The sequence below is a fragment of the Anolis sagrei genome, chromosome 1 (assembly GCF_037176765.1).
Source record: "Anolis sagrei isolate rAnoSag1 chromosome 1, rAnoSag1.mat, whole genome shotgun sequence".
Taxonomy (NCBI): domain Eukaryota; kingdom Metazoa; phylum Chordata; class Lepidosauria; order Squamata; family Dactyloidae; genus Anolis; species Anolis sagrei.
In genome coordinates, this window is record NC_090021.1 from 73,597,885 (window position 1) to 73,612,452 (window position 14,568).

General features: G+C 36.8%; 1 protein-coding gene across 1 annotated transcript in view; it reads right to left on the reverse strand.

The window, feature by feature from the left end:
* UST (uronyl 2-sulfotransferase) overlaps nt 1-14,568 on the reverse strand; it is a 166,355-nt gene that overhangs the window by 34,314 nt on the left and 117,473 nt on the right. The window contains exons 6-7 of the mRNA XM_060753532.2: nt 5,102-5,199; nt 3,030-3,187 (exon numbers count right to left, since the gene is read on the reverse strand). Of these exons, the coding sequence (XP_060609515.2) occupies nt 3,030-3,187; nt 5,102-5,199 (256 nt within the window). The remainder of the gene's footprint in view (nt 1-3,029; nt 3,188-5,101; nt 5,200-14,568) is intronic.

Below are 14,568 nucleotides of genomic sequence, written 5' to 3' on the forward strand. Positions count from 1 at the left end.
CTTCCAGAATCCTTTTATCACTGGTGAAAACAGCTGAGGCTTTGGGGAGGTGAAGTCCAAAATACCTGGAGGAGCAAAGTTTGGGAAAAATGCCTTCATATGCCCTCCCTAAAAGCAGCAAAAGTAGGAATTGGCCACAATTCTGAGAGGAGTGTATTCTGTACTTTGGGAATAACAGATAAGAGAAACCTTTGCCACATGTCTGCCAATTTTATTCTACCAGCCCTTGTAATGGGTAACTATTACTAGAAATAAATTAGAACTGGGTTTTAATATAATTGATCTCATTTAGTATTTTTAAACTCTATGGCAAAGAGAAAGGCATTCTTCTGAAAGGCAGTTCTCTTTGGCATCAAATAAGACACTTTTGTTTCCTAAATCTACCGTTTTATAAGTTTACTTCTTTGGATGCTGTTCTTAAAAATATTTATATCATGCTTTCCTACTAAAACTCATGGTTGAGCTAGGCACTCAAATTTCATTACATTGAGATGGACAACCTGTAGTTCTGAAGCCTGCTGCAGCTCTCAATGATATTTTTCAACAAAATCACCCCAATTCTGGTCCAAACAAGAAAGTAAATTTACTGCCCTTCGAAGCCTCCAGGTGTAACACTTTCAAAGTCTCTCTGTTACATTTAACATAAAATACCAGTTTTTGAGAACCAGAAGCAAAATTACAGTCGTTTTGGCTGTCTGTGTAGCAGGCAGAAGGTCCCATGGCATAAAAGACCTAGCTCAGTTGTCCAACTCTGCATTATATAATTTTTTATTGACCGCAATGATTGCTAATTAGCTCATGATCCCAATTCATGAGCTGGTCTTTGAAGCTGCAAATATTGCTGCCAACATCTAAGGCTACCCACCAACCACTAAGATCTTATTTGGAAGCCTTATTCTCTGGATCTCCATTAGGCTAGTGGATAATAGAGGCAGGGTTCTTTTCGTTATTGACCTACACTTTGTAATTCCACCCAAGGAGGTAATTTATAGAGTCATCTAAGAAAATAAACCTAGAAGATGAATGGATCTTGCTCTGTTTTGGTTAAACTGTGATATGATTGAAAAAGTGTGGGTGTCACTACTTTTGGTTATAGAAATGTATTGCTGTAAATGTTAACATTGTAGTGTACTTTGATGTATGATGTATTCATTAAATAATTTTAAATAAATCATTTTGAAAACTTTATTCTTTCAAACAAATAATGTTGCAATATCTTTAATAAATAAAACAGCCCAGTCTTATGTAGCAACACATAGCCAACTTTGTATAAGATATATCAGTTATATCAGTTTTACACCCGTCAATCATGTGATACATTAAAGGCATTTCAAAATATTTCATAGTGTAGTTGATACCAAATGGCAGCACTACTGAAATAATCAATAAACTGTCTCCACCACTAGCATGGTTAGCTCCTCAACAACTATTAAAACAGAACTTGCGCAAACTTCACACTTCTATAGCTATTGATACCCACAATCTACCCATAAAGACACGCTATTCCAGACCACCATAGTTATGTCTTTGAAGCAATATATTTATTATATTGTTGACTTTCTCAGGCATTTAGAGATTAAAAATATTCTAATGTTATTAATGCAACACTAGGATATTTCGCATGTTTGGCATCTATAAAACTGGATATTTTAGAAGCACCAGAGGCAATGTAGAAAACATTTATTAAATGTGGTCTCGTTCTAGTTAATTCATGGACTAAATATTTTAATCCTTGGACATATCTATAAAGCAAAGTAAACTTACACCGAATGCCTGGTGTTTTGAATAATCATTATTTTAATATCCACTTTATAATACTTTAATCCTTTAGTATGACTCAAAATAATCTTTCCAGATGTGCTATGACGTGAATGAAGGACTCCTTTTGTTTATGGAAGGAACAGGGATCCAGCAGGAGGAGAAGTGGGGAAGAGACAGTGCTTTTCACTGATTATTCCTCTCCCCTGCAGTCCTCACAGCCAACTACCATATTGTTTGAAATCATCTAAGTTGGCAGAGTAGCAGTTGAGTAGAGTTGCAATGAGCAAGAGGAATCAACACATGGAGAACTCCACTGTGTGTCAATCTGGATCCAAGCCTGAAAAAGACCAGTTGTAGCCCAAAAAAACCCTACAACAACCCAGTGATTCCGGCCATGAAAGCCTTCGACAATACTAAGCTGATTTTACTTCTTCATACGTGATTTGTCATTCCCTTCTCCACCAATATTTAAAGGTTTCATATGCACACTCTTTTGTCTAAAACTGCTAATATCTGGAAGACCATAAAAACTACAAAACATCTTGATAATAACTTTGGCACATTTCTTACACAGGCATTTTGCTTAGACAATATTAAATCATAAAGTACAGTTAATGTAGGTTTAGTTGCTGATCAATTCCTCTGTTTGCTGTGTGCCATAGAAAAGAATAGGAAAGGGTTAAGGTAGAGGCAGTGGGTGGGGTCATGCAAATTCCACACCAATGGAAAGAGTAAGAAACACTGAGATGTCTGTGGTGGAGGAAAAACAGAACATCTGGGTGGTGGGCAGTATGATGCTTATGGAGGACATTGGCAGCGCTGTTGTACATGTTCATGGTGCTTGCTATAACTTGCAATATCATTGGAGGGAGGGCCATTGGTACTTTTTGTGGAGGCAGGAGCTTGCCTGTGTAAGTGGACACCCCAGCCACATACACACATACATATTTTCACTTTTATTATGTGTATAGATATATAGATAGATTAAAATGGATTATTTCAAAATTCTGCCACCTACAGAGAATGTCAAGTAAAGCAATAGTTTTCCAGTTTAAGCTGTGCCATTTGTTTCAACACATGCACAAAAAGGCTAACTGAAGACAGGGAACAATCTATTTTAAAAGAATACATCAATCTTTTCAAGTACACATTTACAACTGACTTTTTGTTCTGAATGTAAAGGCATGGCATTTATGAATCTTTAAATAAAACAAGAACATCTACTGAATAATAAAAATGAATTCCGGAATGTATCAGTCAACAGTTACCTGGATTTTTGTAGATGCTGAGTACATCCTTGAAATAATGAGGTAAAAATCTTTCTAGTAAAAGCAGCACATCCTCCAATTCTTCCAGAATCCCCACGAGAAGGAAATTTTCATTCACATTCACTTTTGCTCTTTCAAGGGCCCATTCACCAGGTTCCCTTAAAAATATTTGAGATTTTTAAAATATGAATTTTGAAAATGTGTTATTCAACAATAAATATGAAATGTTTTCTTTATAGCACACTACTCAGTAATTCAAAATAGTAGTTTGATGACTTATTTAAATTATTTTATACCAAACAATGAGTACAGATGAGAGCGGCACATTAGTGTGTTGGCTGTAGTCCACCAGTGTGTCACATAAAAAATGCTCCTCTTCCCCCCGCCCCTGCAAGCAAAAGAGCGTATTGGCGGTGGTGGCAGCCATTCAACTAGCACCATGCTCAATGCCCTGCATTGGTTGCCCCTGGAGGAGGAGGAAGAGAGTGTGAGTGGAAAGAAGATACCCTCAAAGGACATCCACCCAACCCCCTTCCGCCAGACAGGAAAACACAATCAAAGCGGTCTCAATGGACAGCCATCCAACCTCAGTTCAAAGACATTGAAAGAAGAGACTCCACAGGACTCCCAGGAAGTCTATACTTTTCTAGGGTTTGAAGAGACCCTCAAAGGCCATCTAGTCCAACCTCTTCAGTCAGGTAGAACCAAAGCACCCATGGATGGCCATCCAACCTCTGTCGCCAACATGAAAAGTTTGGAAAGCTCTGGATGATGGGCTTGTCTACACTACATACACCCCATACCCTGTGTTGAACTAGAAGCTGCTCCTCGTCATCCAACCAACATTCACCAATCTCTGTTCTGTAACACTGTTTTGGCCTGCATTAAAAGTAGCCAAAAATGCTCTGCACTCTAGATTAGCATTGACAGTGAACTGGTTCAAATCTGAACTGGTCCACTATTCACATGGACTACTACAACCATCCTGTGGAACAGGGAAAATGGGATGGATTGGGTCCTTTCCTCCTCCCTGATTACATGGGCACATTTGTTGATGTCAGCAAAGGCATTCAGTGATAGACAGGATTTATCTTGAGTTCCACGGTAGTCTGGCAGTGGTGACATCATACCACCAATGTAAGGTGATTGGTTTTAACTCCACTGGAGGGTCTGGACTCCACCTCGATGCTGTGCAATATAGCTGTCTCTGGATTACTGTATGTGACTTGTGTAGATGATGCCTCAGATTCTGAAAGTCCAGGAGTCAAATCCCTGCAAAGCCATGGAAACACTCTGGGTGGTGCTGGGCTCTAGCCAACCTTTCCAAGAAACCCTATGATAGGTTCACCAAAGGGCTGCCATCCGTTGGAAACAACCTGAAGGTGAACATGTATAGCCTCGTAAAACGTATTAATGTTTCACTCTGAATATGTTTTGATGGATTTTAACTGTGAATTTTAATGATTTGTTTTAATTCTGTTTTAATGTTTGTATATTTCTACATTTTAAATTGTATATTAATACTTTTATGTCAAGTCACTTTGAGTCCACTTTGGGGAGATAAAGCGGGTTATAAATATAAATATAATAACAATACTAATAAATTTAAAGCAATAAAGGGTTCAATAGATGATAATCAATAGTGGACAGTCAGATTCAGCCGGATATTTATGAGAATTAAAATTTGGTTGTAAAAAGATGTCGATTTAATTTCTACTTTTTAGGGACCTCTGGTTTAGAAAGAAAGAAAGAAAGAAAGAAAGAAAGAAAGAAAGAAAGAAAGAAGGAAGGAAAGTGTTGTGTGAATATCATCACTCATTTAGTCTGTGAATAATTTGGTTAATAAGTTTGGGATTTATTTTACCCAATCCCCTTTCATTTGGCACAGCTTGCTCGCTGCCATGACTAACTGACATTCTACATGACTCATTGTCCTTCATGTCAACATTGGCAAGGTATAGTTTTGAGTTTCTAAAGCTATTAGAAACTCCAAAGTCATATACTCCTGGCTCCCATGAGTGGCAAACTTTGGAACAAACAGAGTTGAGAGGAAAAACTGAACATATAGTTACCTGCATCTTGGATGCTGTCCACAGAAATATGGAATAATATAAAATAATCTGGGATTGGAACATTCAGGATAATTCTCAAGAATACATACATTAATATCCTAAAAGAAATGGGAAGAAGTAGGGTGGGGAGAGAAAAGGCAAAATAAAAGGTTAAATGTTGACTGCCATGGTTTTGAATACGGATATTTAGTCAAAGTTCCCACAAAACAACAATCTGTAGCTACCATAGACTCCTGTAAAATATAAGGGATTCTGCAAAATCGGGATACATTTTAGATACATATAAACACATACTTTTATGATAGATATTCCTGTTTAATGACATTAATTCTATAACTGACATTTCCCAAAATGGCTTGTGTTCAAATGTAGACATGTGATAATCCGTGATAGAGCAAGTGGAAAAAAACCCATTACTATGGTTTTTTAAGAAGACATTTTTGTCAATGTTAAACTCTCACAATCTGCTATACTGTGGTATACTGGAGTATATAATACCGAAATAGCAGCTGGAACACCCAATTTGACCCCTGTTCAACTATAGGGTAATAATGAATGCCTTCATCCACTTTCTCTTAGCATTGTACTTTTCCACAGTGCTGCTTTGAGTATAAGGGAAAAACATGTACTATATGACAAATACTTGAAAGAAATACATGATGAAAATGAACAGATAATAATGTAGATAACTCTTCTTCTTTCTATTTTGGTTGAAGCTCCCTCCCCCACCATATTTTACTATCAAATGAGCTTTTCATATGGGCATGGTTGTTTATATAATAAACTAGGCATATGCAAAAAAATAAATAAACCAGAAGAGTCAAAAACTGTAAGAAAATCGGAAGTTTTGTAAGTTGGAAGCCATATCCAAAGCATTTATGTGGCCCACACAAATTATTTTAGAATCTAAACTTACTCCATACTTTTTGTTTTAGTTTTACAAATCTTGGAAGGCTCCCAAAGTAAGTTTCATATTCAGTGCAAGGAAGCAAAGCCATTAAGCCAAAAAGGCTGCCTGCTTGCCTTGCCATTTATCTCCCTGGAATTAATGGTGTCTCCTCTCAGCATTAGGAGCAGTGAAAAGAGGGAGCAGTGCATTTTGGGAAAGGAGTAGCCCTATGCTACAGAATACAAAAGACCCTGCCCAAAACGACATTTTCCAGACTGCATCAGCATCAGAAAGCACCAATAAGAATAGTGGAGAGAACTTTGCTTTTGTGGAAATCTTATCAAAAAGTTGTGGATAAATTAAATGTTCTGACATTTGGTTGGCTAACAGTGGTAAATGTGTTCTACCATTGCAGCAAGTTTCATCCCATCAGCTTTAAAAATGAGGGCGATAGGAGCCCCTGAAGTTTCCCCAAAAGTACATTTCCCAGACTGCATCAGCATCAGAAAGCACCAATCAGGATAGCGGGAAGTGAGGTCTGTCCCTCAACATTTTGCTTTGTTGGGTCTCCACCAATTTAGCAAAGTTTCTGAAATAGAACAACTATTTTTAAAGTAAGGATTAGATGATTAAGTAGGAAATAACACTTTGAAACTAGGAACAGATTTTCTTTATTATTAAAACTTTGAAAATTTGCCAAAAAAAGGTGAAATGTACTGAAATTTGGTGGACTAACAGTGGTAAATATGTTCCACCATTGTAGAAAGTTTCACCACAATAACTTTAAAAATGAGACAGAGAGGAGTCTCCCCAATTATAGTAACTTAATTATGTGCATGCACAATTATAGTAACAAAATAGTAATGAAATTTCATTAGTCTCATTATAGTAAAGAATTTTCACTAAATATACTTTAGAAACACTTTAAAAATGAAGCACCAGCTCCCCCCCCCCCAGTTTTGTAATGATTTTTGAACCATTTTTAATGGATCACACATCCCTACGATATACACCATATTTTATCCAACTGATAAGTGATAGCCATCCTGAAAATGGCAGCTACAGAATTAATTACAGAGATTGGGTATATGTACTGAGAGGTGTATCCATTGAGGGCTAAAACACATACAAATTTCATGGATCATTTTAAGTTTAAGTTTAAGAAAATATATCGTTTTGACAGAGCTCTGAAATTCAAATTGAATTAGCACGTATTTGTTCTAAATTATAAATGAAGTTACTATATGCACACATATAAGTACAGAACTGTAATTAGAATTCTGTCACTGAATATACTTCTGGATCTCCACCTTAACCTCACCAATTAACCACATAGTTGTTACAAGTGGTTCACAATTATTCAGCAGAGAATATCTAAGTAAATAAAACTTTGTACAAGCCTAGTGTACTATGCAGGAAAAAAACAAGATTCTGGGGAAAAGAGCAAAATAGGGTGCAAACAACTTACGGTCTCAGATCTTAAATTATAGTGTGGCATCCTAGAAAGCATGGCCTGCAACTATAATCATGTGAGGCTTTATAATAATGTTAACAGAATATAAAATAGACAAATTTGGCACAGCCTTCACATTCATGATACATTTCCAATAGTACGCTCTGTGCTGAACAAATTTGTGGAGCTGTTCCAGAAATGAAGTAAAGAGCTTTAACAAACATTGAGAGGCCTATCTGGCACATTCTCTCTCCCTGCTTTCAAACACACAGTATTCTAATGTATTAAGACTGTCCTTAACCTGAAAAGGTTTTGAATAACTAATCGATTCTTATCTAATTCAGTCTGTTAGCTCTATCATTACAAATTTAAAGCATGGATCATTTTCACTGATTTAAAAATAGCACTTCATCACATTGCTTTAAAATCTATGCTTTTAAAAAAACTTAGTTCTGATCTGTTGACATGAAATAAATGTTCCTAAATTACTGATTAATAAATGTTATGTTGTTCTGTCTAAATAAATAAAGACAACTTCTTGACTCTCTGAACACTCCCCCCCCCTCCCCAAAATGGCTCATCCAGCTAATAAAAATATATTCCAAAACTCTGGTTTCAGTTAAGAATAAATTTAAGAAATCTTGTAGGAATTAGTGTTTGGATAAAACTTTTCAAAAACTATTGAGAGTAGTGAAAAGAAATGTTTAAATTTGTATAAATGTCTAAAGTAGAAAAGGAAATGGGATCCACAAAGTGTTGACAAAACCCTGGCAAATGATAATCAATTCACTGATTCCAAGTTAGCAATTTTGCTGCCCTGTATTGGATCAACTGATGTTTCTGATCCGTTTTCAAAAGAAGCCCTGTGAACAACGAACTAAAATCTAAACAAGCTATCAGCACCAAAAAAAAAGTGTAACTAGGATCAGCTTATCACTGTCTGCACAGCCACAGTGGATACCAACCAAAGCTGATAAAAGGTGTATTGAGTGAGAGGAGCAAAGACGGCCTTTAATGTCAATGCTATATCAATACATATGCTCAGACTGATCTTTGAGGAGGAAGGCAATCCCTTCCAGAACAAGATAAACTAAGTGGATAAACTGTCCACTAACTATGCAATCATCTCATTTGGACTGCATTTCATTTATCAACTCTCATTCAACGCATTGTGTTTCGAATTTTAAGATTATTTATTTATTTATTTATGGTATTTATATCCCGCTTTTCTTAGCCCAAAGGCGACTCAAGGCGGCTTACAGTTGGCAGCAATTAGGTGCCCCAGCAGACATAAAATACAGTTTAAAAACATTTAGTTTATAATATAAAACCATACAAAAACCAGTAAAAACATAAGTCATCAATGTCTCCATACTAAACTCATTTTCCAGTCGCATCGTCAAGCAGTTCTGTAGTTCCATATTTACCTATTATGCTGCATTTGCAAAAGGTTGCTCAAAGAGCCAGGTTTTGACTTTTTAATGAAATGGCAGGAGGGAGGGGGCCAATCTAATATCCCTAGGGAGGACATTCCACAGCTGAGGGGCCACCACTGAGAAGGTCCTGTCTCTTGTCCCCGCCAGACGCTTCTGCGAAGGAGGTGGGACCAAGAGCAGGGCCTCCCCAGACGATCTTAGAGTCCTAGATGGTTCATAATGAGAGATACGTTCAGACAGGTAAGATAAGGCTATAAAGAGTGACAGAGCCATTTATCTTATCTGTAACAAATCTGTAAACCTCTTCCTCAGCCCAGACCCACAAATCAACAGAGGTTAAAGTCACAATAGAGAATAACAGACAGTCAGAAAGTCCTTAGCTTCCTTTGAGTGAGTGTTGGCCATTTACTTCAGGGGAGGAATTTGGAATGGAGGATGACCAAGCTTAGCTTATTGAACTATCACCAAGCAGTGTTTAGAGCTGGTGGGCAGCCATGAGGAAGGGAAGGGACTAGCCGTTAAGACAGCTGCTGTGGGATCTTGTTAGGAACCAGTCCAGCTGTCTTGACAAGTCCTAATTCATGGTTTGGGTTTTTCTGGTGCGCAATTCAGGTTCTCCCCTAAGTTATTTTAACCCAGGGCAAAGATGTGCTAAGGTGGTCTTTCTCTGGGTGAAGCCGGATCAGTTGCACCTGGCATTTAGCTGCTACAGATCTGATCCATCATCTCACCAACCCAAGTGGTCAGTGTAGATGTGCCCTTAATGATTGTCATTAGGTCACAGTGAATATCTATATATACACTTATATTATAAAACAGATCATAATAGGTATGACTTTTTTGTCCATTGCCTATGAATATGAAAGCTGTGCTATATTTTTAGATAAACTCAACAAGAGAAAACAGAAGAGTTGGATACACCTGAACACTTCAAATTTGCTCTATTTGATTGCCTAAGTTGTTTAGGAGTAGAAATGAAATTTTTAAAAGTTCATTTTAACAATTAAGAGAAAAACAATTATATACTTGTGTACTCAGAAATAAGCTCAATGGACTTCAACAGGTCTTACTCCTATATAAATGACTATAGATCCATTGACTCAAAAGGATTTATCTACATGATGATTGATCATTCAAAAATTGATGGAATGTATTAATTTAAAATAACTTCTGAATCCTGACAGAAAGAAAGCATCAAATTTCTCAGCATATGTAGTAATCCATGTTATCATATTTGCATGTACATATTACTAGGAATGATAAATACATTAATATAAAACACTTCATTTTAGACCTTCCTCCAATGGTTGCCAAGTGTTTTACAGTATAATCCCATTTAAAAAATTAATGCAGAAACAATCAGTATAATCCAATCAATTAAACATAGCAGATTAATAACAAATAATGGTTGCGAAGTTTTTAAACACTTAATCATGTCCCAATCATTAGCCAGCTTTGATTTGTTCTTTTTAACAAATCTGACCAAATGTCATAACTTTTTACTGAATATAACAGCATTTCCTGCTTTCACATACATTGCCTAATGAAAGATTAAACCAATTGTTAATGTAGGGTATAGCACAAGGAAAATAAAAGAAACAGTAAACTAAATAAATTCTAGAAAATAATCCCAAAAGAGCAAAAAATAAAATAAAATAATAAAAACCAATGCGGAAAATCAAACTGATCTTAACCAGCATGGAAATTTCCTACTAAGGTGGCTCTTTTTTCTAACACAGAGCTTGTGTCAATAGCTCTCACTGCAGACAGCCAAAGAAAATTTCCTTGCTCTTCGGAGAATCCTAAATATCTCCTGCCATAATGTTTTACTCGCCTGGTTCCAATCGGTCAATATTTGCAGAATGTTCTCATCATACTGTAAAACCTAACTAAGTTACATCTGAATATACCGGTTGATATAGAAGTCAGGATTTCTTCCACCTTATCTGGCATCCTCCCAAATCATCTTCCCTTCTCTGCATCTGTAGTTTATAATTATCTCACTGTGCTTCCAAAATCTCTTTTAGATTTTAAAAGAAACAAGGAAATCACAGCAAACTACAACTCTGCAAATCCTTTTCTTTGCTGCCATTTGCTGTTTCTTTGTTTTAACTCTGTAGCTTTATCTTACCATATATATCTTTTTAATAAAGATAAATGCTGTTGTTCCATTTTCTAGGCTGAGCTACTTTCCTCCAATCAATGTTCTTAAGGGTGCCTTTATTACTTCCCTGCTAAAAGCAGCATCTATTTTATCTATCCACATTTCTGCTTTTGACCTGCTGAGCTGGGGCTAATGGTGGGTGCTCACCCCAACCCAGGCTCAAACTGCTGAACTTTTGATCAGTAGGATTTTTCTGCAGCACAGAGATTTAGCCTGTATGTGCACTAGGCATAACAGGTACTCATTGAAGCATTTCCATTAATAACAAAGGTTGGAATATGAGAGGGGAGAAATGATCATTAGTTAAATTGGTGTCATTTCAATGTCTTGCCTTTTCAATTAACATATCACTTTAAAAACCTATGTGTTGCTGTTTACCAGAAATAACAGAACTTGAATAATTATCATATCTTCTTTTACACCCAGTCATCTTTTTAATGTAATTGCTGAACAGTGATTTTTTCAGGATTCAGCAACTTACTGCTAATTCACAAAGTAATTCAATTCCTCTGTTAATTCTACTGAATTTGAGACAATAGAACTGAATCATCTGCATACATACTTATGAGGTCAGATTCACCATTTTACTCCTTTTATATTTGTGGTAGTTTTAAGCAATTTAGCTACTTCTACAGTAGTTGTGAAGATAGCTAAGGATAAATACAGTTACATAATTCAGCTTTTTTTGCTTTCTATGTTCCATGTTTACTTATTCATTTGATTTATACCCCCCTTTCTCCATGCATTAAACTCATATTTTAAGCATCTTTTGGAAGGTTAGTGAAATATATTTCAATTGTGGAATTGAGAAAGTATCTTCCACAGTGAGAAGAACTATTAAAACAACATAAGAGGATGGCAGTAAGCAAAGCATCGTATTTATTATTTATCTCCCTGAGGGGACTCAGGTAGCTAAAAACCATACACTTTAATTAATTTAAAACAAAGTTAATACAAAAAAAAATAAAACCCAATTAAATAGTACTGTGTGTCTGGCTTAAAATACAGTTAAAACATAATAAATACAATTAAAATGCACTTTAAACAGACGATCCCCCTAAACATCCCATCCAACCTCCTGAGCAGGATGCCCATTATCCTTCCCCAAATGACGGCTGATAGAAAAAGGTCTTGACCTGCTTGCCGAAGGCCAGCAGGGATGGGACCATCCTGGTCCCCATTAAGATTGAATCCTATCTTTCCTCCCAACCAGAGTAGATTTTTGTCCATGGAATGGGTGTTGTTGTTGTTCATTCGTTCAGTCGTCTCCGACTCTTCGTGACCTCATGGACCAGCCCACGCCAGAGCTCCCTGTCAGCCGTCACCACCACCAGCTCCTTCAAGGTCAGTCCAGTCACTTCAAGGATGCCATCCATCCATCTTGCCCTTGGTCGGCCCCTCTTCCTTTTGCCTTCCACTTTCCCCAGCATAATTGTCTTCTCTAGGCTTTGCTGTCTCCTCATGATGTGGCCAAAGTACTTCAACTTTGTCTCTAGTATCCTTCCCTCCAATGAGCAGTCGGGCTTTATTTCCTGGAGGATGGACTGGTTGGATCTTCTCGCAGTCCAAGGCACTCTCAGAACTTTCCTCCAACACCACAGCTCAAAAGCATCTATCTTCCTTCGCTCAGCCTTCCCTAAGGTCCAGCTCTCACATCCGTAGGTTACTATGGAATGGGTATTTGCATATAAATGAAACTGCATAACATGAACACATAGAAAACATGGGCTTACTGATAATAACAATGCAAGTGTTCTATTCTATTTGGGACTAGCAATTGCCTCTTAAAACCAGATGTGGAAATTATGGCAGCTATTATATGTTATGCTGTGACCCCCAAACATCCTTAGCCAATATAGCAATAGCATCAAATGATGTAAATTGCAGTCCAACAACCTCTGGGAGACATAATCTCCAACCAAGTTTAAAAGCTACTTCTAATAGGTGTGTTTAAAAATGTAAACCAAAATATTTAAGCTTCCACTTGCTGTAACTAAAGCAAAAAAAACAAAAAAACAAAAAAACATGGAGCCAGAGATGATCATGTTTTTTTATTTCCAAATTCTTGTTTTATTCATGTTGAATTTCATTCCCAAAAGTACACAGGTATACAGGAATACAGTCTGAGAGTGGGACAGAACCTGGGGCAGTAATCAGGGAGGGGATCGTCTTATATGCAACCTTTATTTTATATTTATAAGCATATATATTTTAAAATAATGGACTAGTTTGGTAACCTTGTTCAAAGATCAAGATATATTATTAAAATATGTTTCAGAGAAATGCATCATCAATTTTTAAAAACTTACTTTTTAAGTCTTAGCAGAATTTGGTCTGGGCTTATAAATGCAAAGAGATGGCTAAAGGGAACCATCTGGTGAGCAGCTGCAAGGCAAGCCTACATGCACACTGTGCCAATATTACTCAAGCTAAGGTTTTGCAGCCAATACGATTCCACTGTGGGGACCAGTGGAAGAAGATGTGCCAGTTATCGTGCATTGTGCCAGATTACGTGGGTGTTTTTGTGAAACGGTAAGAGTACACTAGAGATTAGAATACAGCCAACAGTACTATTATAATGCCCACATCTCCAGGAAATGTCCCTAAACATGACTAAAGTCTCAGCATTCCAGCTGAAGTAAACCAGATAAAAATAAAATATGTTACTTTTATCCTTCTCTTTATACTGTAGCAACAGGGACCCAGGTAACAATATTACTTTTTCTGGGTGGAAATTGGGTTCAATGAATCACTGGAATGGACAAAGGTGAATTCTGAGTCTGCTGTTGTATTTATTTCATTTATATTCTGCATTTCTTTAAGAACTGGAAATTGAAAATGAATAGCATATTGTGAATTAAGGTGGTAGTAAGATTTGACAAAATTGTGAAATAGAGCAGGGGTAGAAATCATGTGGCCTTAGTGTTGCTGAACGAATGCTTCTATTAATCCTAACCAACTTGGCTACTAGTGATGAATGCTGAAAGATGTAGTCCAGCAACATCTGGATGGCCACATTATGCTCTTCCCTGTAATAGTGAGACTGCTTTATATAAAGTACATGAAAAGTCACTATAGTGAACCAGCCTTTCCCTTAAACCAGTGGTTCTCAACCTTCCTAATGCCATGACCCCTTAACACAGTTCCTCATGTTGTGGTGACCTCCAACCATAAAATTATTTTTGTTGCTAATTCATAACTGTAATTTTGCTACAGTTGTATATGAAATATACAGGATTATACTATGAAATATACTGTTATGATATACAGGATGTATTTTCATTTACTGGACCAAATTTGGCAGAAATACCTGATACACCCAAATTTGAATACTAGTGGGGTTGGGGGGGGGGGGTTGATTTTGTCTTTTGGTTGTTGTAGTTGCTGGGATTTATAGTTCCCCTACAATCAAATAACATTTTCAACTCCATCAATGGTAGAATCGGGCCAAAATTTCCATGAACAACAGAAAACACTGTGTTTTCTGATGGTCTTTGGCAACCCCTCTAACAAACCCTCGTGACC